The 27,279-nt window shown below is 48.2% G+C and overlaps 1 protein-coding gene and 1 long non-coding RNA gene across 2 annotated transcripts; one reads left to right on the top strand and one right to left on the bottom strand.

Moving 5' to 3' along the window:
- Positions 1 to 1,209: 1,209 nt before the first annotated feature.
- LOC309326732 (uncharacterized protein) lies at positions 1,210 to 25,681 on the bottom strand. Its single transcript, XM_081835687.1, has 6 exons — positions 25,617 to 25,681; positions 20,484 to 20,953; positions 20,224 to 20,305; positions 5,507 to 5,589; positions 4,147 to 4,273; positions 1,210 to 3,035 (listed from the first exon to the last, which is right to left on the bottom strand). Exons 2-6 carry the CDS (start codon positions 20,883 to 20,885, stop codon positions 1,621 to 1,623), a joined length of 2,109 nt encoding a protein of 702 aa, XP_081691813.1. The 5' UTR covers positions 20,886 to 20,953; positions 25,617 to 25,681; the 3' UTR covers positions 1,210 to 1,620.
- Positions 9,976 to 13,187, top strand: LOC309326835. The gene is made up of 3 exons (XR_014150362.1): positions 9,976 to 11,687; positions 11,767 to 12,344; positions 12,479 to 13,187. It is a non-coding gene; the product is annotated as an uncharacterized lncRNA (long non-coding RNA).
- Positions 25,682 to 27,279: the final 1,598 nt, after the last annotated feature.

Below are 27,279 nucleotides of genomic sequence, written 5' to 3' on the forward strand. Positions count from 1 at the left end.
CCGACACACGGAAAATGTGTTTGTGTGGAGAGGGAGGCTTGGCCAGAAAAGAAGCGGCTCTGGTCGAGCTGAAGCCCCCCCCCCGGTCCTGCCCTCTCGGCAGAGGGCGCGCACGTGTTTGTGTGGGAGGGAGTGGGCGCGCACGTGTGTGCCAAGCGGATGGATGGCGGAGGGAGCCAGCCCAGCCCTGGGCTTCAGCCCTCGGGGGTCGTCTCCCACACCTTGGGGTCCCTTTGAGTGCCCTTCGATTTATGACCCTCCCCGCACCGTCTAGGATGAGGAGAGAAGCGGGGAAAAGTTCTCTCCATTCACACACACCGCCCCTCCTTCCTTTATATTTATCTTGAGGCAAGAGGGGAGGAGCTTCAAATCCACACTAAACTCCAATGTGGAGAAATCGGAAGAGTCAGGCAGCCGCTGGATCCACCCCACAGGCCCCGCCTCCTGCCCTCACAGTGGCCAACCAGATACCCACTATGGCAAACCCACAAGAGAGCCCTCTTCTCCCCTCCTGGGGTTTCCAGCAACTGCGGTTCAGAAGCATGGCTGCCTCCAGCTGGGAAGGCAGAGCAGAGGGGCCAGCCATATCCCTCCCCTCCATCAATGTCTCTCATCCTCTTTTAAAGCCATCCTAGTTGATGGCTATCACCGTCTCCTGCACAGCAGCCAACTCCTAGGGGCCAAGGTCTGAAAAGCATTTGCCAGCATCCCCCTCTGGGAATGACCCACCCCTAATTTGGACAGCCGCTCCAGAAGGTATCGAAAGCTGCTGAGAGGTTGAGGGGAATTAAGAGGGACATGTTCCCGTGTCTCTCTCACTTGAGAGAAGTCATCATCCAGGGCCACCAAAACAGTTTCTGGGCCAAAACTGGACCTAAACCCTGATTGAAATGGATGTAGAAAATCAGTTTCCTCCAAGAGCCCCTGGATCTGGTCCGCAACCACCCGCTCCAAAACCTTGCCCAGGAAAGGGAGATGAGCAACCAGCCGGTAGTTAGTGTGGGAATGTTCAGGGATGCAGGAGAGGATATATTGTTTGATTATATCCTTTCCAACTTGTGTTAACAAGTTCCACAATTTAGCTGAGTAAAATTCCTCTTTTTAAGCTAACAGCAGATGCATTTCCTCAGGCTCGCTAAAGCCTCTATCATAAGTTTCATTTGTAATGTCCCCTTTAGTCCCTCATAAAAGATAAGACACAACACAGTCTTCTGTAAAAGTATAAAAAGAGTTTACTCACTCACATTCTGTTCACAATTGGATCCCAGAAGGCAGACTTAGCTTAGAAAAGTAATGCACACCTGGAAACTATCCCATAAGGAGACAGTCCCTTTGTCCTCTCTTGGCTGCAAGCCAAGAGGGCATCTTAGGCTGAGCAGATGTTGCTTCTTTGATGAAAGTAGTCAGAGAGAGAGAGAGGTGGCTGACCAGTCCTGTTCTTTGTTACCTGGGCAGGTGAGGTCATGCCCACCTCTAGTCACATGCAAACTGGGTGGGTGGGGATGCTTTGAGAGTGCAGGTGGAGGCCTTGAGATGGGTGAAATGGCCCCAGCCCCCACCAGATGCTTCATGGGGCATGAAATATTTATTCCAGGTGAATCTCCTTCCACATTCCAAGCACTATTCGGAATTCTCAGTTGGATGAATTCTTTGGTGGAAAGTGAGATGACACCTGCGGCTGAAGCTCTTTCCACACTCTTGGCATTGAAATGGTTTCTCCCCAGTGTGAATTTTCTGATGTCGACGGAAGTGTGTGCTTGTAGTAAACCTCTTCTTGCATTCCAGGCACTGATATGGTTTCTCCCCACTGTGAATTCTAGTATGGGAAGTGAGACTTGAGCTCCGACTGAAGCTCTTCCCACATTCCATGCACCGATATGGTTTCTCCCCTGTATGAACCCTTTGATGGGAATGGAGATTGGCCCTCTGACTGAAGCTCTTCCCACACTCCAAGCACTGATATGGTTTCTCCCCAGTGTGAATTCTCTTGTGTTGATGCAAGTCTCTTCCTGTAGTAAAGCACTTCTCACATTCCAGGCATTGATACGGCTTCTCCCCTGTATGAATTCTTTGATGGGAAGTGAGACTGTCCCTCCTGAAGAAGCTCTTTCCACATTCCACACACTGGTGCGGTTTCTCTCCGCTGTGAATACTCTGATGTCGATGGAAGCATTTGCTTGTAGGAAAAGACTCCCCACAGTCCAAGCACTTATATGGTTTCTCCCCTGTATGAATTCTTTGATGGGAAGTGAGACATGACCTCCGATTGAAGTTCTTCCCACATTCCACACACTGAAATGGTTTCTCCCCTGTATGAATTATTTGATGGGAAGTGAGATGGTCGTTCCGCCTGAAGCTCTTCCCGCACTCCAAGCACTGATATGGTTTCTCCCCACTGTGAATTCTCTTATGTTGTTGCAGATCTCTTCTTGTAGTAAAGAACTTCTCACATTCCAGGCACTGAAATAGTTTCTCCCCTGTATGAATTCTTTGGTGGGAAGTGAAATGGGCTCTCCATCTGAAGCTCTTTCCACACTCTTGGCACTGAAATGGTTTCTCCCCAGTGTGAATTCTCTGATGTTGATGAAATAAATTTTGTGTAGTAAAGCACTTTGTGCATTCCAAGCACTGAAATGGTTTCTCCCCTGTATGAATTCTGAGGTGAGAAGTGAGACTGTCCCTCCTGGAGAAGCTCTTTCCACATTCCACGCACTGGTACGGTTTCTCTCCGCTGTGAATACTCTGATGTCGACGGAAGCATTTGCTTGTAGGAAAAGACTTCCCACACTTCAAGCACTTATATGGTTTCTCCCCGGAATGAATTCTTTGATGGTCTTTGAGATGTGAGCTGTGATTGAAGCTCTTTCCACATTCCAAGCACTGAAAGGGTTTCTTCCCAATAGGATTTCTTTGATGGGAAGTGGCATGGTGGCTCTGACTGAAGTTCTCTCCACACTCCAAATCTTGATATGGCTTCGCCACTGTGTGGATTTTGTCGTGTTGTCCCTTGTTCTTAATTTCTAATTCATCATCAACTGCAATGAAGAGAGGAACAAATCAGAGCCTAAGAAAGAAATGGAGTTCCCAGTTTTTGAAAAATGCTAATGAACACTTGTGATCAAGGAAGATCTGAAGGGAGTTAGATGGGAAGTCTTACAGCAGAGTTCACTGCCTTTGCTGACTGACATTCACTGACATATTTATGGGAAATTCAGATTCCAAAAGCCTGTTCTTGTTTGGGATGAAATTTCTTTGGCTCAATCATCGAACCAACTCCATCTGCAAGGCGAGAGGTATATATGAATATGAATTGGATTCTCTACCTACCAATTACCTAGTGTGCAGGAGAGAATTAAACTGCTGCGTAATGACAGAATTATAAACTGGTCTGGAAAATATCTCAAAAAAGCTCAAAACTAACTACTGGTGATTTCAAAATATTAACATGAATATATAGTTCTGAAACTTTGCCTTTAACTTCAAAGCTACACTGTTCGTAAATCCCCTTTGTCTGTTTGTTTTTCCAATGCAGAACGGACTAAAAACCGACGGTAACTTTTTATAAGTGCAGATAAGCAGAAAGGGTCAAGGGAGAAAAACTAATAGATCATAATTAGTAAATTATAGCAAAAATAACACGAATGCCTTTTGATTTTTGATATGTCATAACCAGCAGCTAAGAGACGAAATGTGCAGAATGGCTGGCGAGGTTTGAGAGAGACTGCAGGTGAGAGAATGGACAGAATCTGTTGGGGGGAAAAACCTAAGACAGCAGTAGATGAAAAAAATTCCACAGCTTTACAACGGACGGACGGAAGGAAGGAAGGAAGGAAGGAAGGAAGGAAGGAAGGAACTGTTCCAAAGCCAGAAGCTACAGTTAGAACTGGATATGGAACAACTGATTGGTTCAAAACACGCAGAAAGCCCATCCACATCCTGATCCTTGGGCAAAAAGGCAGAAGCGGAGGAACAATATTCGCAGACAAAACAGTCCCCAGCCCTCCATGCCAGGTGAGCTGTGGGGGTGTGAGAATCCCAGGTGCTCTGGGTGGCAACGTTGGGAACCATCCAAATATGGGAGGTTTGTCCCAGAGAAATATCTGTTGAATTCCAAAACAGAGATGATGACCCAAGAGGGAACTTTACCCAGAGAGATCATGGTCCTCCAAGTCTCCTCCATGACTTCCTTATGCAGAGCTCTCTGGGCAGGATCCAGCAACGCCCACTCCTCAGCCGTGAAACAAACAGCGACATCTTCAAAAGAAAATGAGCTCTGAAAGAATAATATCCTTCTCTTAGGCAGCATGAAGATTATTTCCTGCACGTTGCTCTTTTGCTTCCTGCCTGGGTTGTCTTAATTGGATTGGTCTCTGCACATTTGGATTATTGGTTCTTATTTTAATGAACTCCACTGTCAGAGTCACCCGTGGTCCCAGCTCACAAGAGACCAAAGTCCAGTCCGGCTTATGTACAAAAGTTTTTATTGAAGAACATTCTTAGCTTCACAGCCGACCTCCGTGACTCTACGTCTGTTACGCTTAGACCGCTGAAGTACCCTCTGAGTCGGTCCCCCCTCTACACCAGTTTAAGAGGCTTGTACTGGTCCACCTCTTCCTCTCTTTCCTTTTCCGCAGGGTCTTTCTGCCCCCCTGTGTTCTCTCCCTTCGGGACTCCCCAGAGGCTGAATCCTCTGGCGCCTCCTCCCCCCTCCTTCGGGCTTTGGGACCAGGCTCCTCCCCAGGACTCTCTTCATTTCCGCGCGCCTCCCATTTTGAACTTGGCGCGCGTACGTTGCTCCTGACCTTCCCTTCGACAGTTACACTGCCCTCGATACTACTTTCCTCCCCTTCCGTCAGGACGTCTTGCCCTGATCTCCTTCCCCTCTCTGCTCCCTGTTCTGCTCCTTCTGACACACTGGTCACTCCACCCCCTTCACTCCGTTCCGGCGGAGCAGCCGGTCCCGATCTCCAACTCCCACTGGGGGTTCCCCCTTCGTTTCCCTGCTCCTGACTGCTTCCCCCTCTAGCTCCCCTTGGCTTGACCAGAGGGGCTCCCTTTTGGGAGTCCTCTGATTCACTGGACGGACTCATGGACAATCTTGGGTCATTGTCATCCTCTTCCTCGTCACTCTGGAATCCTTCCCCCTCACTCTCTGTCTCCTCCCTCATCTGCGCCTCTCTCCCTGAACCCCTGACATCCACGCTGTTTTATTCAGATCAATTTGTCTGTTTGCCAAATGGAAGAATCCCTCTCTCCTCTCCCTGTGTGTTGTTCTGGGATGGAAAGACTCTCCAGATGTCCCAAAGACAATTTATAATGAATAATACTAGTGACATTCAGAGTTAAGGTGAAGGGGTTACTTTTATCCTCAGTGCCTAAACCTTCATTAGCGGCATTTTCAGCCTATGTTAAGGGCAGCTTTGATAGAAGGCAAGAGGGGATTCATTTGTCCTCAGAAACCCCCTGTCTACTCAGCCCCTTTCCCCCCATAGCTCCTTCCCCCTACCTGATCCAGTTCCTCAGCCGCTGCTTCCCCTCCACCAGGATGAAGAGATGGAGGAGGAGGTCTTGCCGGCATCCTTCTTTCACCTGCGAGAGACAAAGGGAAGTGGGGAGACAGGAGTGCAGGATGCTTCTCTCAGGGGTGCATTTGGGAGTTTGTCCTCATTTCATATTTTAGTTATGCTAAAATATATCTGATCTTCTTTGGCCTCTTGGCCCCAAATGTCATCCCCAAAACACTGACAGAACCCACAGATTAGTTTCAGAATCAACCAAATGGAATCAAAAGAATAAAACTTCCTTTCTCCTTACCCAGCAGCTTCTCTCTAGTGTCCAACGAAGTCCTCTCTGCCTCAGAGGAATCTAGTCCTGTTTCTGCCAACAGATCCTTTCCCTGAACAAGAATTTGTAATAGGAACAAGAATTTGTAATAGAGAATGTGGAGATGGGTTAGAAAAGGAATGGCTGGGACAAAAACTTGAGGGGTATCCAATGTCATTCCAAAAAAAGGATGGGATTTAGTGATCTTCTCCCTCCTGTTTGGAGCCCCTTGGGAGTATCCAGAGGAAAGTCTCTCTCACCTGCTTCCTCTCCTCTGCCTGACTCAGGAGGAAACCTTCGGCCAGGGCCACTGCCTGGGAACTGGTCTCTGCTCCGCATTCCCTCACCCAGCTCTCCATCTCCGCTGGAAGGACAGCCAGGAACTGCTCCAAGATCACCAGGTCCAGCATCTCAGCTTTCGTGTGCCTTTCCGGCTTCAGCCATTGATGGTCAAGGTGGTAGAGTCGGCTGCAAACCTCTCGTGGTCCTTCAGTCTCCTGGGAGCAGAACTGCCTCAACTGCTGGCTCTGCACATCTGAGCGAAGGGTGTCCTCCTCACCCAGGATCTTCTGCATGGAGCTTTCCCAGAATCCCCCACTGCTCCCAGTGTCAGTGCCATGGCCTCTTTCTGCTCCAGGGCCAGCTGAGTCTTGCTCATCCATCTTTAGGAAGGAATCCATCTTTTCTTTGACCAAGTTCTGTCTGTCTGATTTAGAGGTGCTGCCAAATACTGCAAAGCAAACACATTGCTTTTAGGAAATTGGTACACGGTCAGAAGAAGAAGGTCTCCTGAGCAAGTGTGGATGGGTCTTGCTAGGAACCAGGGCTGGACCGCACCACATGCCAGACTCTGAGCTTTCTTGAAGAAGGAAGGAAGAAGGAAGGAGAAGAAGAAGAAATCCTCTTGCTCTCCTGGAAGGAAAGTGACCAGGCCAAAAGTGGAGGCAAATGAAGGGGTTTCTGTGAGACGAATCAGCCTGGTGGCTCCCGCCTTTCAGTGTTTTCAGCCCAGGAATGAAGTCAGAACAATGATTCATTTGTTCCGAGTGTAACGTGGGCACTAGGCCAGAGTGGGGCTCCTCAAGAGTTGCTCTCCCTCCCACCCCCATTTCAGGGCACTCTCCCTTTCTGCTTCTGTCTCGTTTTCTAGCACACTGCATCTCCAACGTCCTCCAGACAGACTGCTGGGGCGGGATCCCTTTTCCTCTGTTCTGAGGGTCAGATCCTGATCTGGCCAAGCCCTTGAGGGCCAAATGGGTGAGGCCAAAGTTCATGTGGGACGGACCAAAGGACAGCACTAAGAAGCAAGTGCAATATTGAGTTTTATTACTGAATTTTAATTAGCATTTTAATGTTGTCAACTGCTGTGGGGACTTACGGTGAAGGGCGGGTAATGAATAATGATAATGATAATCATAACCATAATAATAATACTGTGATGTAGTTAAGCTCCCCACAGCCAGCTCTGTCTGGGGCTTCTCCTGGATCCAACCTATGCTCAGGTGGCCTCAGTGACTAGCAGGATCCCTTTCCAGCTCTGAGAGAGAGGACCAGACCTGGGTCCTCCACGCTCGGGACCCCAGGAGGCCATGGCAGTGCCCTCTAGGCGGAGCTGCCCAAATGCTCTCTTGATTCCTTGTCTTTCTCCCCCCCCCCCGCCTTTTCTCCAAGGAGCTCCAGGGGGCATCCATGGGGGCCCCCTCCTCACTGAAGCCCCACAACCTAGAGAACACATCTAATTCCCCTCTCAAACAGCTGCTTTATTGGCCAGTTTTCCTGGCCCAATTCAAGGGGCTCACATTTGGTACCCCAAATATCGGAACATCTGCAGGACTGGGGAGCAAGAGCCCCTCTCTCCCCCTGCGCTTCCTTCCAGCAACTGGACCCCCCTGCATCCCGGGGACCCCCCTCTTCTCCCCACTGCAGAGACTCACCGGCTTCCCGGAGGCGCCATGGAGGCAGCACGTGCAGAAGAGAGAGACAAAGGCCCCTCCTCCCTTTTAGGCAGGCGGGAGGGAGGGGGAGGGGCTTGGGAGAGGGAGCTTCTCCCCCCCCCCGACCCCCCTCTCCTCTCTAGGAATCCAGCTCTATCCCTTTTAACCCTTGGCAAGCCAGCGCCCCCCTCTCTCCCTCTCCCTCTGGTGTCCTGTGCCGGGGAGTTCCGCAGGTGAACTCTGCCTTGCGTTTAATTTTACCTGTCTTGAATCTTCCAACATCCCGACTCCTTGGATGTCTTTGAGTTCCACTGCCAGGAGATGCAACTCTCCATCCACTTTCTCTAGGCCAGGCTTGGCTTTTGGAAATTGGGGGGGGGGGACCCAGTAATTAGCTAATTGGGAAGCACTGCTCTAAAGAGCCCCAGAGGCTGCAACCTTTCTTCATAGCAAAGTCTGCCTGGATCATTTTGGCAGCCCTTTTCTGACCCTTTTCCAACTCCTCAAACATCCTTCATGCGGAGAGGCGACTGTACCCCCCATGAGGTTACGCCATAGATTGGTGACCGGGGGGGGGGGGGCTGCAGGGCTCTGTCCGGGGCCTGGTGTGGCTCCATCTGTCGATCTTGGATGGAGGAGTTGAGGGGATGCTCATCCAGTTTGCAGATGACACCAAACTGGGAGGGAAGGCACAAAGGACAGAATCGGGATTCAAGATGACCATTTACAGATTGGAGAACTGGGGGCAAGCAAGCAAAATGAATTTCCATAGGGACAAAGGTCAGATTCTGCACTTAGGCAGGAAGAACCAGATGCACAACTATAGGATGGGGGACGCCTGCCTTACTAGTAGTGCATGTGAAAAAGATGTTAGGGGTCTTGGTGGACCAGAAGCTCAACCTGAGTTCACAGTGTGATGCAGCTGGGGAAAAAGTGAATGCTATTCTAGGCAGCGTCCACAGAAGTCCAGTGTCCAGATCAAGGGAAGTTACAGTCCCACTCTGTTCCACCTTGGTTAAGCCACACCTGGAATACTGTGTCCAGTTCTGGGCAAAGCAATTAAAGAAGGATGTTGACCAGCTGGAAGTTGGTCAAATTTTAAGCAGACACAAATGCAGGCACAACTTCCCAGAGTCTCGTTGAGGGCAAGACCTGGATGATGCTGGTCAACACCGTGTCCAGGGCAGCTGTCTACCAGCTCCATCTGGGATGCAGGATGAGACCCTCCCTGTCCGCAGTCTGCCTCACCAGAGAGGTGCATGCTCTAGTTATCTCCTGCTTGGACTACTGCCATGCACTCTACAGCTAGACTGATGACTGGGAGTGGGCATCGGGACCATGTAACTCTGGTCCTAAAGGATCTTCATTGGCTCCCAGTATGTTCCCGAGCACAATTCAAAATGTTGGTGCTGACCTTTAAAGCCCTAAACAGTCTTGGCCCAGTATATCTGAAGGAGCGTCTCCACCCCCATCGTCCAGCCCAGACACTGAGGTCCAGCTCCAAAGGTCTTCTGCTGCTTCCCTCACTGCGAGAAGTGAGGTTATAGGGAACCAGGCAGAGGGCCTTCTCAGCAGTGGCACCTGCCCTGTGGAACACCCTCCCTTCAGGTGTCAAGGAGATAAAGAACTACACAACTTTTAGAAGAAATCTGAAGGCAGTCCTGTATCAGGAAGTTTTTAGTTTTTGATGTTTTATAATTTTTTATATGTACTGTAAGGCTCCCAGAGTGGCTCAGGAAACCCAGCCAGATGGGTGGGGTATAAATTTAACAACAACAACACAATTATTAGTAGTAGTAGTAGGTGGCGGGTGGCGCTGTGGTCTAAACCACTGAGCATCTTGCACTTGCCGATCAGAAGGTCAGCGGTTCAAATCCCTGCAATGGGGTGAGCTCCCTTCACTCTGTCCCAGCTCCTGCCAACCTAGCAGTTTGAAAGCACGCCAGTGCAAGTAGATAAATAGGTACCGCTGTGGCGGGAAGGTAAATGGCATTTCCGTGCACTCTGGTTTCTGCCACGGTGTTCCATTGCGCCAGAAGCAGTTTAGTCATCCTGGCTATCTGTGGACAAACGCCGGCTCCCTCAGCCTGAAAGCGAGATGAGCGCCGCAACCCCATAGTCAACTGACTTAACTGCCATGGGGTCCTTTACCTTTACCTTAGTAGTAGTATTAAAATCCATTCTCTTTTTTATAAGTATTTTTTATTAGATTTTACAAATAAAATGTCTTTGGTCTTCTCATATCATAAATATGCATGCAATCCAAATCTATTCCAAATCTATTATCGTGACCTTCCAGGTCTAAAATATCTGTACTTTTCAATGTTATCCATTCCTTTAGCCAGCAGAGATAGGACGCCTCATAATATAATTTTAAATCTGGCTTCCCTTCTCAGCCATGAAGATCACTGGGCAACCTTAAGGACCAGGCACTACATCACAACATTGCCAGGGATTGGACTAGATGATCCTCAGCATCCCTTCCAATACTACAATCTTATAACTCTATTACATTCCCTGCTGCAAGTTATTTGATGGGAAGTGAAACTTTCATTCCAGGTGAAGCTTTTTCCACATTTCAAGCACTATTAGGGTGTCTCCGTCATATGAATTCTTTGATGGGAAGTGAGTGTTTGCTTCAAGGTGAAGCTCTTTCCGCACTCTTGGCATTGAAATGGTTTCCCCCCCATTGTGAATTCTCCGATGTCACAGAAGCGCTCTTCTTGCAGGAAGGCCCAATGTGCATTCTAAGGACTGATGTAATTTCTGCCCTGTATGAATTATTTGGTGGGAAGTGAGACTTTCCTTGTGGGTGAAGCTCTTTCCACATTCCAGGCACTTAAATGGTTTCATCCCAAAGGGATTTCTTTTATCAGAAGTAGAATGGGAGCTCTGAGTGAAGTTCGCTCCACTCTCTGAATATTCATATGGCTTCCTCATGTAGATTTTTTCATGGTTTCCTTTGCTCTCAATTTCCAATTTATCACCAGCGGCAATGAAATGAGAGATGAATCAGAGCATCAGGAAGATATGAAGCTGCCAATTATTGAAAAATGCTCATTAACGCTTGTGAGAGGAAGAACTGAGAGGAGTTAGACCAGAGGGTGTTACTTCAGAGTTCATTGCCTTTGTTGACAGGCATCCAGGGACATCTTTATGGCAACCTGAGATTTGAAAAGCCTATTTTCTGGGATGGATTTTGTTTGGCCCAGCTATGAAATCTGCTCCACCTCTTATGCCAGCCATCTTTTTGGGTCAACCAGAAACATACAGCCAAAATAAAACAAATCTGCCAGAAGCTACTTCCATTTCCCTAACCACTCTGAAGCCCACATTTTAAAAAGGACTGGGCAGTTCGGACCAGCCTGATCCTTGTTTAAAAAGGCATAACTGGAGGAAGCATATTCACAACAAATCAGTAGATGGCCCTCCATGCAAAGTGAGTCCGTTTGGTTTATTATGTTTAGCAAACAGCCTTTACAAACATCCATGCAAAGTGTGCTGTGGGGGGGATTTGAATCCCTGGGGCCGAAGGTGTGCTGTTGAGCTCTATCAAAATCTGGGAGCTTCATCACACAGATATTTATGTATGGAATTTCAAAATGTATATTATGATCGAACAGGGTATTAGAGGTTACTGACTATAACTGCTTCCCAAAGCTCTAGCAGTTTCCCTGGCGGCAGACGACAGAACTGCAGACACACTCAAATGCACAGTGAAGAATTACTTTATGCAAACATTTTCAGCTACTACAAACATGTTAGTTGCTACTATTTACAAAACTATTTACAGTTCTTCTCCTTCATTGGCATGGTATACTTTTAATCTTATGATAAACAGTCCTGATACTGCAAACTCATAGTATCAACGTATGTGTCCTCTCCTCCTGCCTCAAATTGCAAACTCATTTGTTGTTGTTTAGTCGTTTAGTCGTGTCTGACTCTTCGCGACCCCCTGGACCAGAGCACGCCAGGCACTCCTGTCTTCTCCTTTCAACTGCATTTCCAGCTGACTCCAGTTAAGCTGGCACTCCCACGCATTGAAGAAACTTCTGGAATGCTTTCTAACTTAAAGGAACCTTATCTGCTTCTTTAAAGAATGTATTCCTAACACCCCTTCTCACTTGAACAGAAACAGATACAGGATTATGAAACATATACAAACATATTCACATATCATGTAATACAATTCCCAGCATTGTGACCAGTTCTGCATGTTTTTCAAACGTGACAGCTTTTGTAAAAAATGTCTGCAGTGTTTTGCTTACTTGCACAATACTTCAACGTTATCAGGTTTTCTTTCACATTTTCTTTTACATTCTGATATTTAATTTCAATATGTTTTGTTTTACCTTTAGACTGCTCAGAACCCACCAATGAGATTACTGCTTGATTATCCTCCCCCTCTTGTACTGGATAATTACATTTCACACCTAAGTCATTGTGGATCTGTACATAATATTTCATTTTGTTACATAGTTCTGCTAATGCACAGTACTCAGCTTCTGTTGAGGATGTAACCACAATTCCCCATTTTCTGGCAAAGTGGAAGGGGAGCCGCTTACACCCGTAAGCGTGTAAGCGGTTGTAAGCAGCTCCTCTCCCACTTTCCTGCTTCAAAGCAACTATGGAGGAGGGAAGGAAGGGGACCATGGATCCTCCGCTAGCGACGGCAGCAGATTCTCTCCTCCCGGGCTCTCTTTGAAGCAGGAAAGAGGGAGGGGAGCAGCTCCTCTCCCACTTTCCTGCTTCAAAGCAGAGGGAATCTGCTGCAGTTGCGAGCAGAGGATCCATGGCTCCGCTTCCTTCCCTCCTCCATGGCTTGCTTTGAAGCAGGGTGCAGGGGGGAAAGAGGGCAGGAAATAGACGTCGGGCAGGAAGACAAAACCACACTTTGACCACTGAAAGATCACCTCAGCCTCCCCAGATTTCCACTGAGACAGCCAGGCTAATCTCGATGGCCATAAGAGCTGGGAACTTGCATGGGCTGTTTATTTAAAGACGAAAACATGCACACACGTGAAAGAAATCCTCCCAGGTTCCTGGACACAACCCACGCTTGATATTCACACATGGATGGCATTGGCAGCTGGAGGAGCAGCATGGTTAAAGAGCAAGTCCTGGTTTCAAGCTTAAGATCAGCTCTTTCGTGGTGGCCTCAAACAACCCTTTGGCTGCAAGGGGAATTCCCCCTCCCTTTATTCAGGATGCTACAGTCTACAGATGCTGTGTCTGCCTGCCCTTTGGCCTGAGCTGTAAAAAGCACCTTCAAGAGGGTGATGGGAGGTGACAGTCGTCTTCCAGATGTGCAAAGAACCACCCTCGCCACACTAAACGGGACAGCAAGCCTCACACTCAAATCTGAAGCATAAATGGGAACCTAGGAAGCTGCCTTATAAGGAGTCGGACCCACCACTCCATCTAGCTTAGTAATGTGTGAGGCTGATGGACCCTGATAGATTCCGTCAAGCCTTGCGGGACCTTGCTCTCCCTGGCGACTCATTGACTGAGCTTGTTGAGGGCTGGAATACCCAGCTCCTGGCAGCCATCGATGAGATCGCACCTAAGCGCCCTCTGCGACCCCGCAGAAACCGGGCTCCCTGGTTTACCGAGGAGCTTCGGAAAATGAAGCGGGACCTCAGACGGCTAGAGCGAGTATGGCGGGGTGCCCGTGACGGAGCCTCAAGAACATCTTATAGGGTTTTTATGAAAACCTATGAGATGGCTGTGAAGGCCGCTAAGAAGTCTTACTTCTCGGCCTCCATTGCATCCGTTAGCTCTCGCCCGGCGCAATTATTTAGTATAATTCGGTCTTTAACGTCCCTTGAAGGACAGCCAAATTTAAATAACAATCTGACACACAGCTGTGAGGCATTTGCGAGCTTTTTTGCGGAGAAGGTCCTGTTGCTCCGCCATGACCTCCCTGCCAATTTGGATACAATAAAGGAACTGGAGGCCCCTCGACTGTCCTCGGGTCCAGTATTGGACCATTTTGACCGGATATCTCCAGCCGATGTGGACAGACTCCTCCAAGCTGGAAAGCCCACCACCTGTCCTCTTGACCCGTGCCCGTCATGGCTGATTAGAGCATGTCCAGACGAGGTGCGGGCCCCCCTGGGGGATATCATCAATTTGTCCCTTGGCACCGGGATATTCCCAGGGGAACTGAAGGAGGCAGTGGTGCGTCCGCTCTTAAAGAAAACATCATTAGATCCCTTAGATCTATCCAATTACCGCCCGGTCTCGAATCTTCCATTCCTGGGTAAGGTGATTGAGAGAGCGGTTGCTGAACAGCTTGGTAGGTTTCTGGATGAAACATCTGCTCTGGATCCATTCCAGTCCGGCTTCCGTGCTGGTCATGGGACCGAGACGGCTCTGGTCGCCCTAACAGATGATCTCCGTAGGCAGCTGGATCGAGGCGGGTCGGGGCTGCTGATTCTTCTAGATCTGTCAGCAGCCTTCGACATGGTCGATCACGAACTCCTGGACCACCGCCTTGCCGACGTGGGGATCCAGGGCACAGTCCTTCAATGGCTGCGCTCGTTTCTCTCTGGTCGGGGACAGAGGGTGGCGCTCGGGGGGGAATTATCATCGTGCCACTCCTTGGTGTGTGGAGTGCCTCAGGGTGCGATTCTCTCCCCGATGCTTTTTAACATCTTTATGCGCCCCCTCGCCCAGCTTGTCCGGAGTTTTGGGCTGGGTTGCCATCAGTATGCCGATGACACCCAACTCTATCTGTTGATGGATGGCCATCCTGACTCGGCCCCCGATACACTGGCGAGATGTCTGGAAGCTGTGGCTGGATGGTTACGTGGGAGCCGGTTGAAGTTAAATCCTTCGAAGACAGAGGTCCTCTGGCTGGGGCGGGATGATATGGGATTGAGGGGGCAACTCCCATCTCTTGCGGGGGTGCAATTAGTGCCAGCACCGTCCGTTAAGAGTTTGGGTGTAATCTTCGATACCTCCCTCTCTATGGAGGCGCAGATTACAGCTATAACAAAGGCGGCATTTTTTCATCTCCGCCAAGCTAAGCAGTTGGCCCCTTATCTCTATCGCCCTGACCTAGCCACTGTGATCCATGCGACGGTCACCTCCAGACTGGATTATTGTAACTCGCTCTACGTGGGGCTGCCCTTAAGACTGACCCAGAAACTCCAGCGGGTGCAGAATGCCGCGGCGAGACTCCTTATGGGGTCTTCGCTGCGAGATCACATTCAACCGGTACTATACCAGCTGCACTGGCTCCCGGTGGAGTACAGGATCAGGTTTAAGGTGCTGGTTTTAACCTTTAAAGCCCTATACGGCCTAGGACCCTCGTACCTACCGGACCGCCTCTCCTGGTATGCCCCACAGAGAAACCTACGGTCTGCAAATACTAACATCCTCAAGGTCCCAGGCCTCAGAGAGGTTAGGCTGGCCTCAACTAGAGCCAGGGCCTTCTCGGCTGCGGCTCCAATCTGGTGGAACGCTCTGTCACAAGAGACTAGGGCCCTGCGGGACCTGACATCCTTCCGCAGGGCCTGCAAGACAGAGTTGTTCCACCAGGCCTTTGGTCAGGGCACAGTCTGACTCCCTCCTCTGGCAACCTGCTTAGAATCTTGCTTAATTAGTTGCCATTAATTTGATTTTAATTGATTTTTATAATGTAATATTTTTAGAATGTGTGAATATCTGATTGTTTGATTGTTGATTGTTGTTAGCCGCCCTGAGCCCGGCTTCGGCTGGGGAGGGCGGGATATAAATAAAATTTATTATTATTATTATTATTAATGGCAACACTGACTGGCAGCAGTTTGCCAGAGTTTCAGGCCTGGAGAAGCCGGGGATTGAACGTGTGGTGTTCTGCATGCAAAGCCACTGAGTTTACAGCTGTTCCCTTTAAAAACAAACTAAGATTGTAGTCCTCATGGTTATGAAGAAAGGGCTAATTTAAACAGGAACAGAGGGACCTTCCCTGTACCAGTCAGGACCCCTGAGCCCATTGAGCTCAGTTTTGTCTTTGTAGATGGGCAGAGGCTCGCCGGGGTTTCAGGAGACCCACCCTCAGCCCTGTCCGGAGAAGCTTTCAAGGACTGAACTTGGGATCTTCTCCATGCTCTCCCCATTGAGCTATGATGGCTCCCTCCCTTCTCCTCCCCTGCCCCTCTGCAGGAGGCCTATCTCAGCTTGTCATTATAATGTATATATGTCAAGGGCTTTGAGATGCATATAAAGTCAGGCTCAGCATTATTAACTGGACTTAGATAAGCCATGGTTCCCCTTCCTTCCCTCCTCTGAGGCTCGCTTCAAAGCAGCAAAGTGGACAGGAGCCGCCCGCTTTGCTGCTTTAAATAGTTTAGTACAACATTTGATTCAAAATATTTTTTTCCGTGTTTTCCTCCTCTAAAAACTAGGTGCGCCTTATGGAGCGAAAAATACGGTACATAATAAAAACAAAAATGAAACATACCAATATTCTCGTCCCACAAAGAGACTTAAAAGGATAACATTTAATTGGCCAAAGGCCTGATTGTTAAGTTGTACTTACTTAAACACACTTCCAAACTCTCAGCCAATCAACAGCCCTTCCCCCCAGCTAATATTACCTTAAATCTATTATAATATATTAGTTGATTTACTATGATTACATAAATTACTTTGCTAGAGGAGTATACAGCTTTAAATACAAACACCAGACATGCACAAACAATTTCTAAGAGTCTCATGGGAGAGCCAGTGCAGTATATTGCCTAGAGCAGGGATGTCCAACAGGTTGATAGCGAGGTTTTGGTAGATCGTTGTTGATCGCTACCTTGCCCTGCCCCACTGTCATCCTTCGGTGAGCTACTGTTTCTCTTTGACCCCAAAATAATGTAAAAATGTTGCGCCCCCCCAAAAGCCAACCAACTTATGCCTCCCAAACCCCCTAAAAATGGGGCTTTGACCTGAACCCCTTAAAATGGGGGTAGATCACTGCCAGTTTTTTAATCTGTGAGTAGATCGCAGTCTCTTGGAAGTTGACCACCCCTGGCCTAGAGGATTCGACTATACCCTGGGAGACCTGGGTTCAAATCCCTCCTTGGCCATGAAGCTCACTGGACAGCCTTGGGGAGCCTAACCTACTCACAGTGATTGAAAAGGAGATGAAGAACCATGTGACCGCACAAGAACATAACAAGAAAGAAGAATCTTATTAAACATCAAGAAGATGCATTGCACTGGTTAGACTAGATGACCCTCAAGATTCCTCCTAAAGCTACTATTCTATAACTCCAGGATTTTCCCCGCTGTGAGTTCTTTCGTGGAAAGTGAGAGTTTGCTTGAAGGTGAATCTCTTTCCGTACTCTTGGCACTGAAATGGTTTCTCCCCAGTGTGAATTCTCCTATGTCGCCATAACTCTTTTCTTACAGCAAAGCACTTTCCGCATTCCAGGCACTGATACGGCTTCTCCCCTGTATGAATTCTTTGATGAGAGGTAAGACTGTCCTTCCTGGAAAAGCTCTTTCCACATTCCACACACTGGTATGGTTTCTCTCCACTGTGAATACTCCGATGTCGACGGAAGTATCTGCTTGTAGTGAAGAACTTCCCACATTCCAAGCACTGATATGGTTTTTCACCACTGTGGATCCTCTGATGTAGACGGAAGTATCTGCTTGTAGTGAAGAATTTTCCACATTCCAAGCACTGATATGGTTTCTCCCATGTATGAATTATTCGATGGGAAGTGAGATAAGAGCTACGGCTGAAGCTCTTCCCACATTCCAAACAATGATATGGTTTCTCTCCTGTATGAATTCTTTGATGGGACGTAAGATTGGCCCTCTGACTGAAGCTCTTCCCACACTCCAAGCACTGATATGGTTTCTCCCCACTGTGAATTCTCTTATGTTGATGAAAGTCTCTTCTTGTAGTAAAGCACTTCTCACATTCCAAGCACTGATATGGTTTCTCTCCTGTATGAATTCTCTGATGGGAAGTAAGACTATTCTTCCGACTGAAGCTCTTTCCACACTCCAAACATTGATATGGTTTCTCCCCTGTATGAATTCTTAAATGAGAAGTGAGAGGGCTGCTCTGACTAAAGCTCTTCCCACATTCCAAGCATTGATATGGTTTCTCCCCAGTATGAATTCTTTTATGGGCTTTGAGATGTGAACTGTGATTGAAGCTCTTTCCACATTCCAAGCAATGAAATGGTTTCTCCCCTGTATGAATTCTTTGATGGGAGGCGAGATTGCTGCTGTCACTGAAGCTCTTCCCACATTCTAAGCACTGAAAGGGTTTCTTCCCAACAGGATTTCTTTGATGGGAAGTGGCATTTGAGCCCTGACTGAAGTTTTCTCCACACTCCAAATCTTGATATGGCTTCGCCACTGTGTGGATTTTGTCCTGTTGTCCCTTGTTCTTAATTTCTAATTCATCACCACCTGCAACAAAGAGAGGAACAGATCAGAGCCCAAGAAAGAAATGGAGTTCCCAGTTTTTGAATAATGCCAATGAACATTTGTGATCAATGAAGATCTGAAGGGAGTTAGATGGGAAGTCTTACAGCAGAGTTCACTGCCTTTGCTGACTGACATTCACTGACATATTTATGGGAAATTCAGATTCAAAAAGCCTGTTCTTGTTTGGGATGAAATTTCTTTGGCTCAATCATTGAACCAACTCCATCTGCAAGGTCAGAGGTATATTTGAATATGAATTGGATTCTCTACCTACCAATTACCTAGCGTGCAGGGGACAATTAAACTGCTGGGTAATGACAGAATTCTAAATAGGTGTGGGAAATATCTCAAATAAGCTCAAAACTAAGTACTGGTGATTTCAAAATATTAACATGAATATATAGTTCTGAAACTTTGCCTTTAACTTCAAAGCTACACTGTTCGTAAATCCCCTTTGTCTGTTTGTTTTTCCAATGCAGAACAGACTGAAAACTGATGGTAATTTTTTATAAGTGCAGATAAGCAGAAACGGTCAAGGGAGGAGAACTAATAGATCATAATTAGTAAATTATAGCAAAAATAACACGGAATGCCTTTTGATTTTTGATATGTCATAACCAGCAACTAAGAGACGAAATGTGCAGAATGGCTGGCGAGGTTTGAGAGAGACTGCAGGTGAGAGAATGGACAGAATCTGTTGCGGGGGGGACCCTAAGACAGCAGTAGATGAAGAAAAGTCCACAGCTTTACAACGGAAGGAAGGAAGGAAGGAAGGAAGGAAGGAAGGAAGGAAGGAAGGAACTGTTCCAAAGCCAGAAGCTACAGTTAGAACTGGATATGGAACAACTGATTGGTTCAAAACACGCAGAAAGCCCATCCACATCCTGATCCTTGGGCAAAAAGGCAGAAGCGGAGGAACAATATTCGCAGACCAAACAGTCCCCAGCCCTCCATGCCAGGTGAGCTGTGGGGGTGTGAGAATCCCAGGTGCTCTGGGTGGCAACGTTGGGAACCATCCAAATATGGGAGGTTTGTCCCAGAGAAATATCTGTTGAATTCCAAAACAGAGATGATGACCCACGAGGGAACTTTACCCAGAGAGATCATGGTCCTCCAAGTCTCCTCCATGACTTCCTTATGCAGAGCTCTCTGGGCAGGATCCAGCAACGCCCACTCCTCAGCCGTGAAACAAACAGCGACATCTTCAAAAGAAACTGAGCTCTGAAAGAAAAATATCCTTCTCTTAGGGAGCATAAAGATTATTTCCTGCATGTTGCTCTTTTGCTTCCTGCCTGGGTTGTTTTAATTGGATTGGTCTGCTGCACATTTGGATTATTAGTTCTTATTTTAATGCTTTAATGGAATTCTTTCATAGTGCATTTTAATGATGGGTATGAATCTTAGTGAAAATGGGTGGAACTCCACCTTGTTTTATTCAGATCACTATGTCTATGCAAGCGTCCCAGTTTGCCAAATGGAAGAATCCTTCTCTCCTCTCCCTGTGTGTTGTTCTGGGATGGAAAGACTCTCCAAATGTCCTAAAGACAATTTATAATGAATAATTCTAGTGACATTAGAGTTAAGGTGAAGGGGTTACTCAGTGCATAGACCTTCATTAATGGCATTTTCAGCCTTTGTTAAGGGCAGCTTTGACAGAAGCAATGAGGGGAAAGATTTGTTCTGTCTCAGAAACGCTGTCTCTCCCCCCCCCCATCCTCTCCCCCCCCCCCCAGACTTCTTCTTCCTACCTGATCTGGTTCCTCAGCGGCTGCTTCCCCTCCACCAGGATGAAGAGATGGAGGAGGAGGTCTTGCTGGCATCCTCCTTTCACCTGCGAGAGACAAAGGGAAGTGGGGAGACAGGAGTGCAGGATGCTTCTCTCAGAGGTGCATTTGGGAGTTTGTGCCCATTTCATATTTTAGTTATGTTTAAATACATCTCTCCTTTGGGTTCTTCACCCCAAGTGGCTTCTCCCAAAAGATTAGTTTCAGAATCAACAGAATGGAATCAAAAGAAGAAGAACTTCCTTTCTCCTTACCCAGCGGCTTCTCTTTGGTGTCCAACGAAGTCCTCTCTGCCTCAGAGGAATCAGGACCTGTTTCTGCAAAAAGATCCTTTCCCTGTAAGAGCAACAAGGATTCAAACAAATAATGAGAACTATTAAAAAAGGAATGGCAGGAGCAAAATCTTTAGGGATGTCCAATATAGCACTTGCATACTTTCCAAAAAAGGATGGGATTTAGGGATCTTCTCCCTCCTGTTTGGAGCCCCTTGGGAGCATCCAGAGGAAAGTCTCACCTGCTTCCTCTCCTCTGCCTGACTCAGGAGGAAACCTTCGGCCAGGGCCACTGCCTGGGAACTGGTCTCCGCTCCGCATTCCCTCACCCAGCTCTCCATCTCCGCTGGAAGGACAGCCAGGAACTGCTCCAAGATCACCAGGTCCAGCATCTCAGCTTTCGTGTGCCTTTCCGGCTTCATCCATTGATGGTCAAAGCGGTAGAGTTGGCTGCAAACCTCTCGTGGTCCTTCAGTCTCCTGGGAGCAGAACTGCCTCAACTGCTGGCTCTGCACCTCTGAGCAAAGGGTGTCCTCCTCTCCCAGGATCTTCTGCCCAGAGATTTCCCAGAATCCCTTGCTGCTCCCACTGACAATGCCATGGCCTCTTCCTGCTCCAGGGCCAGCTGAGTCTTCCTCATCCATCTTTAGGAAGGAATCCAGTTCTTCCTTGGCCAAGTTCTGCCTGTCTGATTTAGAGGTGCTGGCAGATACTGCAAAGGAAATATATTGTTCTGTTATGAAATTGGCACACGGTCAGCAGAAGAAGAAGGTCCCCTGAGCAAATGTGGATGAGTCTTGCTAGGAACCAGAGTATGAGTACATCACAGGCAGGACTCTGAGCTTTATTTAAGAAGGAAAGGAAGAAGAATGCAGAAGAAGAAGAAATCCTCTTGCTCTCCTGGAAGGCAACTGACCAGGCCAAAAGTGGAGGCAACGGAAGAGATTTTTGTCGGACGAATGAGCCTGGTGGCTCCTGCCTCTCAGTGTTTTCAGCCCAGGGATAGAAGCACAACAGTGATGGAGAAGTGAATCATTTGTTCCAAGTGTGGACACTAGTCTCTATTGAGGGTCCTCATCCTGGGCTCCTCAAGAGTTGCTCTCCCTCCCAGCCCCACGTCAGGGCACATTTCTGCTTCTAGCACTTTGCATCTCCAACATCTCCAGACAGACTCCTGGGGTGGGATCCCTTTTTCTTTTCCTGAGGGCCAAATGCTGATCTGGCCAAGCCCCTGAGGGCCACATGCATGAGGCCAAGGTTCCTGTGGGAGGGAAAGTGCTAAAAAGCAAATAAAGCACAACTCAGTTTCTTTCTGAGAACTAACTTTCTTGGAACTAACTCAGTTGGTCTTTAAGGTGCTACTGGAAGGAATTTTTTTATTTTGTTTTGACCATGGCAGACCAACACGGCTACCTATCTGTAATCAGTTTCTTTCTGTCACTGCAACTTGTTTTAAATGGTTTTAATGGTGTCCTCTTCCCTGGGAACTTAAGGGGAAGCATGGGTTATTATTATTATTATTATTATTAATAGTAGTGTTACACAGCTTAACCCCCGCAGAGCCATATATGCCTTGCTATCTGGAAACCCCTGAGGAGTGGGACTGCCAAGAGAGAGGGGGAGTGAGGGAAAGGGAGCCCCCGTTTTAAGCAGAGAAGGAGGCTGTGCTGCGTCCAAAGGATTTAACCCATAACTGAGTAAAGGAATGAGAGGGAGGAAAGAGGAACCGAGTGAAGCATTTCACCTCCTCTTCTAGGAACCTGAAGTGGAACTACTGGTTTTTAGCAAGGGAAGTTCAAGAAAAGCTGTGCATTTACTAATTTGTTTTAAGGCCTGAAAGTTCTTTAGGTTTAGTGTCATTAATAAGTTCACTGTTTTCTGAAAGGACACAACTCCTGACCCTTTTTTGTTTTACCAACTTGGTTTTGTAATTAAAACCTTTCTTATCCGTTCAACGTCTCCCTGAGTCTCCAAGCATCCCTTAGAGAACTTGTGGTGGTTAATATATCTATCTATCTATAGGAGTCCTAGAGAGTTGGAGGGTTTGCCAGTGGCGTAGCCTGGGTTGTCAGCACCCGGGGCAAGGCAAGTCATTTGCGCCCCCAACCCGTGGATTTGCGCCCCCTAACCCTAACCCCCAGGTGTTGCGCCCGGTGCGGCCGGCCCCCCCTGCACCCCCACGCTACACCACTGGGATTTGCCTCAAATGGTGGAAGAGTCATGACAGGAAGTATAACTCAGGAGGAGAATGAATTACTACAGAAAGTTGTCTATTTTGTGAGGGAAAGAGAGTTCTGAGAGGAGAAGGCCCCACCGTGAGCCAGGACTCCTGAAGGGAAGAGAGAGTCCGGCAGAAGCAGAAACGGAGGGAAAAACCTCTGAGGGAATTTCAGTCAGGAGACAAAATGGAGGAAGCCAAAACCTGACAGAGAAGCTCAGGCTTGGAAGGAAACAGATTCAGAAAAAGGGGGACAAGGAAAAAGAGGCTGCGCTGAAGAGAAAACGTCAAATATTGTGAGCCAAAACTCAGGCGGAAGATGCAGAAAGTGAGGCCTAGAAAAGAGGCCCCAAAAGAAATGTCCCTCAGGCAGAAGAGATGCAGCTGAGGGCAGAGAAGGGAGAAATGAATTCCCTCAGGGAAGAGGGAGAAATTATTCCCAAATGCCAAGAAGAAGCCTTTCTGTTTGGTCTTGAATTGTCCCAAAGGGGAGAAAACGGAAATAATCAGTTCAGCCCAGAGACTCTGGTCAAGCGGAGCAGAGCTGGCCGGAGAGAGAGTTATGGGGAGGTCTACAAATTCAATTAATAGTAAAAAGAAGAATAATGGCAGCCCAGGAGGAGGAGCTGAGGGGACTTGAATCCAGGCCAAGATGGTGCAAAGAGAGGCCAGACTCTGGCAGGGAAATGGTGGCCTGGAGGCTGAGGCAAAGGAGGCAGGAGCTATGATTATTATCTTGTTCATTTAATTGATTTTCATTTTATGAAATGACAGGAACTATTCCCACTTGTGTCAGCCAGAACCCACATTCACAGACATGAATAGAGATGTCTTTAATCTGATAATTCTTGCATTTGGAAGCTGCCTAGAGGAGCTCAGAAACTCTGGTGCGGTTTCTTAAAATGTTGGCTCAGATTTTGTTTAAGAGGAGACAGTTCCATCAAGGATGGGAAGACAAGTTATACTATCAGCCACCAAAGAAAGCAGTTTCTTAGCTTGTGAACTTCAGATTTTTAAAATAATAATAATAATAATAATAATAATAATAATATGCAGATTAGTCCTCTAGTGCCTTTGTTATCATTCATAGCTGCAGGGACAACTTACAAACACATTAATAAAAATATGTAGCATTATGGTGAGGCTCAATTCAACAATTGCTGATCAAATTTATCAAATTAATTTGTTTAATTTGTATACCATCCTATACCCACAGGTCTCAGGGTGCTCAGAACATAAAATCACAATATTAAAAAGACAAAATATATAATAAAAACAACAAAAACCAATAACCCCCCCAAGAGAAGTCTGGGATGAGATAGATGTGCAAATACTTTTAGGTAATGACTTAGCCCAGCAGAATAAGTTGCCCAGAGTGGCTGGGGAAACCTACTCAGATGGGTGGGGAATAAATATTATTATTATTATTATTATTATTATTATTATTAAATGTAGGAACCAGGAGTCCTGGTTCCCAAGCAACAGGCATGAATAGCTGAGCCACAGGCACCTCAGCCGAGCACAGAGAAAATAGTGTCGAGGGGGAGGGGGGAAGTCCAGGGGTCGAGAACCTCCAAAATACTGTATATTGTTTTGTTATATTGGTATGAATGCAAAAGGTAAACCAGAAATCTTTAAAAGAAAATATTAAAAAAGAAAAGAAAATGATGCAGTGGAATTATTATTATTATTATTGAAGACTTATCATCATCATTTCCATGCTGCAAAGTACTTAGCAGAGCAAAGGCAGGATTTTAATTTTTAATTATGCGAGGCAGACAAAAAGATTGTTGAAAGTCCAGATCTTTCAAAAGACAATTGACTGCCGGACTGCATACCCTCCAACATTTCTCAAATGAATATAGCACCATCCTATTCCATAATTATTATTATTATACTATTTATACCCCACCCATCTGACTGGGTTCCCCCAGCCACTCTGGGAGGCTGCCAACATATAAATAAACATTTAAAAACTTCCATCCTCCAATGGCTCTGGGGTCAGAGAGCGGTAGGTTTGGAAGGGGCTCCGGAGGGTCATCCAGCCCAACCCGCTGCCATGCAGGAATCTCAACTCCAGCATCCCTGAGAGAGGCTTCCCAAGGGATCCTGCTCCTCTTTCCAGCCTCAGTTTCCTTGGATGGGGAGACCTCCAGGGCTTCTCAGCAGGGCTTTCTGTTCAGTCCTAAAGATCCCCTGAACACCTGAGCGGCTGCATGTCTGAATGGGCACAAGAGTGTCAGCCCGGAGTCCCGATATCTCCCTTGCCTGATTCTCGGGAGGCGGTGGGGAAGCTTCCCTCCTCCTGAGGAGCTCAGCATCGGAGCAGAAGGGGAGCCCTGCAGGATGAGGCCAGTGGGCCCCTCTGGAGTCCCCCCTCCTGTTCCCAATGGGGCCTGAATGGGAAGCCCCCCAGCAGGACTGGGGCGCAAGAGCCCCTCTCTCCCCCTGCGCTTCCTTCCAGCAACTGGGATTCAGCAGCATCTCTGGGGAGACAAGAAGCCAAGCAGAGCCCCCCCTCCTCCTCCTCCCTGCCCTGGTCCCAGCCTGGCCTCCTGGGGCAGCAGGGAGTTCCGCAGGCTTGACTCTGCACCGCACCAAGAAGCGCCTTCTCTTCTCTGCCCCCCCCCCCATCTTCCCACAGACTTTCTTTCTTTCTTGCATAGGTCAGGTGTTCCCTTTTATTTTTTGCAGATATTTTAAGTCCGAATGTTTCTGCCGGGCTGCAACTCCTGCTGGTGATCAATTCTTTGAACTGGGTTCCTTTGCAGCCCCCCCCCCAAGGGCCAAGGAAGAAGAGCTGCAGGCGTCCTGTGGGCTCCCCCCTCCCGGGCTTTGCAGAGAGCCTCCTTGCCCCCCGGACTTGGGGGTCCCCCTGCTGCATGAGCCGAGCAGCCCGCCCCCTGCCCCCCTTCGCCCCATGGCACCCTTTGCAAGAAGAGAGCCCAGAGGGGGCGGAGCAGAGGGACAGCTGCCCCCCCCCTCTTGCAGAAGGAGCCCCCCAGGAGAGAAGGAAGGGGGCAGGACCCTCTGCTCCCTGCCCCCCCCCCGTGCATGGGCTGAGAAGGCCCTCCCTGCCCCCCCTGCAGCCCTGCAGCCCTGGGACCCGCCCCCCCCTCGCCCCATGGCACCCTAGGCAAGAAGAGCAGAGACCCACCGGATTCCCAAGAGACCAGCGATGCACGTGCGGAGGAGACACTTGGCCGGGAGGGGCTTCGGCTCAGGAGCTTCTCTCTCCTCTCTAGGAATCCAGCTTGGTGCCTTTTAACCCTTGGCAAGCCAGCGCAGCCCCGCTAGGCGAGAGGCGCTCTCTCTCTCTCTCTCTCTCTCTCTCTCTCTCTCTCTCTCTCTCTCTCCCCTCCCCCTCCCTCCCTCCCTCCCCCCTCTCTCTCTCCCCCCCCTCTCTCTCTCTCTCTCCCTCTCTCCCTCCCCCCCTCTCTCTCTCTCCCAGCATCAATAGGAGTATAGCATCTAGATCAAGGGATCTAGATCAGCATCAATAGGAGTATTGCATCTAGATGAAGGGAAGTAATAGTGCCACTGTATTCTGCTCTGGTCAGACCTCACCTGGAGTACTGTGTCCAGTTCTGGGCACCACAGTTCAAGAAGGACACTGACAAACTGGAACGTGTCCAGAGGAGGGCAACCAAAATGGTCAAAGGCCTGGAAACGATGCCTTATGAGGAACGGCTAAGGGAGCTGGGCATGTTTAGCCTGGAGAAGAGGAGGTTAAGGGGTGATATGATAGCCATGTTCAAATATATGAAAGGATGTCACATAGAGGAGGGAGAAAGGTTGTTTTCTGCTGCTCCAGAGAAGCGGACACGGAGCAATGGATCCAAACCACAAGAAAAAAGATTCCACCTAAACATTAGGAAGAACTTCCTGACAGTAAGAGCTGTTCGACAGTGGAATTTGCTGCCAAGGAGTGTGGTGGAGTCTCCTTCTTTGGAGGTCTTTAAGCAGAGGCTTGACAACCATATGTCAGGAGTGCTCTGATGGTGTTTCCTGCTTGGCAGGGGGTTGAACTCGATGGCCCTTGGGGTCTCTTCCAACTCTATGATTCTATGATTCTAGGACTGGAGACTGTGCCCCAAATGCAGTCACACCATAGATTTCCATTTGCAGTTTTATGTTCAGCTCCTGTCCAAACGATCCCTGGTGTGAAGTTTGTCTTTTTTCACAGCCACCACACACTGGGTCTAGGTCTTCACTGAGCGGCCTGCTGCAGCCCCCAAGGTCTCACTCCTGGTCCATCTCTGCACGTCCAGATTCCAGGAGTGAGTATGTGAACTATGTGAGTTTTGCTCTGGCATAATGGGTCCTTGTCATCCTAGAAAAAGTGACAAGTGGGGTGCTGCAGGGTTCTGTTCTGGGCCCGATGTTGTTCAAAGTCTTTATAAATGACGTGGATGAAGAAATTTAGGGGATGCTCAACAAATCTGCAGGTGACACCAAACTGGGAGGGACAGCTCATGCCATAGAAAACAGAATCAGAATTCAAAACGAGCATAGCAGACTGGAGAACTGGGCCCAAACTAACAAAATGAATCTCAATAGGGACAAGTGGACGGTTCTTCACTTAAGCAGGAAGAACCTGTGGCACAAATATAGGATGGAGGTGTAATGGTTCTAGGGGTTGCTCGTGCGTAAACCGGCGCCACACCTGGCTGGGTTGCCTGAGTGAACCTTTTCTGTCCGGACAGCCGTCTCAATCGCTGGCAGAATCCGTCAGTGGGCGTTTCTTGAACTTCTTCCAGCAAAGAAGCTCTTTGACGCCTAGTCTCCGCCTACTCTCCCTGCGCGGAAGCCTTCTGCGC

The sequence above is a fragment of the Podarcis erhardii genome (genome assembly GCF_964252035.2).
Source record: "Podarcis erhardii genome assembly, chromosome: 13".
NCBI classification, from domain to species: domain Eukaryota; kingdom Metazoa; phylum Chordata; class Lepidosauria; order Squamata; family Lacertidae; genus Podarcis; species Podarcis erhardii.